Here is a 1162-nt window from a genome sequence, read left to right on the forward strand (position 1 = left end):
ATTTCTACATCTCTGATATATAAGGCTCTTCTGTCTTTAGTTAAAAAATTTAGTTCTACCTATTGTTTGCACATGTTTAGAGCATGCCTTCGTTTGTTTAACGATTCCTCGATCTTACCGAAACTCTCTTTCTCTCTATCTCTCTATCTCTCTACATCTCTCTACATCTCTCTACATCTCTCTCACTCACTCACTCACTCTCTTTCTCTCTCTCTCTCTCCCGATGAATCATTCGCCCGAAAACCACGAACGATCCCTCGAATCCGATTCGAAACAAAACTCCTCACTATCCCGAGATAACGTCGAGCTACTGCCGAGTCTGCGAGCTGTCAGGGTCCCGAGCGAACCACGATCATCGTTTCCCACGAACCTCCCTCCTATGAATGGCACGCCGATGCACGAAGAAGTTTTGCTTTTCGTTTCGAATCTATCCTCACCGTTTCCCATCTGGTGCCGAATCGATCCTTGGTTCGATACCTGGTCCAAGCCTGCATGGTACGAGTTTTTCACCCCCTCTCTCTCTTTATCTTACTCTCTTTTACTCGCTCACTCTCGCCCACCCCCCCTCGAACTCCAAGTGATTAATCTCTCCCGACGAGAAGAATAAGCTAACGGAAAGACTGGGGACTGGGTGGGACAGAATACGACAACGACAACGACAACGATGCTGCTGCACACGGTATTATTAATCGTATCGGGAATGAGAAAAGTAATCGTGGCGCGTCTGGCTGATTCGCGGATCTGGTAGTAGAAGTGCAGCGCGACAGGGAGAAGAAACGTGTAGGATCGCATAGACAGGGAAACGGCGGCAGCTCTTTTGTCTTGAACAATAATCGAAGACCTTGGTTGGACGCGAAATCGGAATCATTTGTTGCGAGAAGCATTGTGAAAGCGTCATTGTCGCGGAAAAAGTCGTGGTACGAACGCGTCTCTAACGACGTTCCCTCGAACCTTTTGCACTCGGCACACCACGGAATGCCCAGGATCCTCTTTCGTTTCACCAACGCCCACTTCCTCCCACGCATTGTCCCGTTTACGGACCGACCGATCCAGCCCAGTCGTCCACCCTCTAAGAGCAGACTCGGCAAAAAGCGAGGCGGAACGATAAAAAGCACTGCTGAAAGCACCCTGCCGTGTAAGCTCGCACATTGTCAAGCACAAA

At 49.2% G+C, this 1162-nt stretch overlaps 1 protein-coding gene across 1 annotated transcript in view; it reads left to right on the plus strand.

Moving 5' to 3' along the window:
- LOC108579503 (tyrosine-protein phosphatase Lar-like) overlaps window positions 1–607 on the plus strand; it is a 110556-nt gene extending 109949 nt beyond the window's left edge. The window contains 1 exon segment of the mRNA XM_017943047.1: window positions 327–607. Coding sequence (XP_017798536.1) covers window positions 327–607 — 281 coding nt within the window.
- The last annotated feature ends 555 nt before the right edge of the window (window positions 608–1162 follow it).

This window comes from Habropoda laboriosa, unplaced genomic scaffold (genome assembly GCF_001263275.1).
Source record: "Habropoda laboriosa isolate 0110345459 unplaced genomic scaffold, ASM126327v1 scaffold33, whole genome shotgun sequence".
Lineage (NCBI taxonomy): Eukaryota > Metazoa > Arthropoda > Insecta > Hymenoptera > Apidae > Habropoda > Habropoda laboriosa.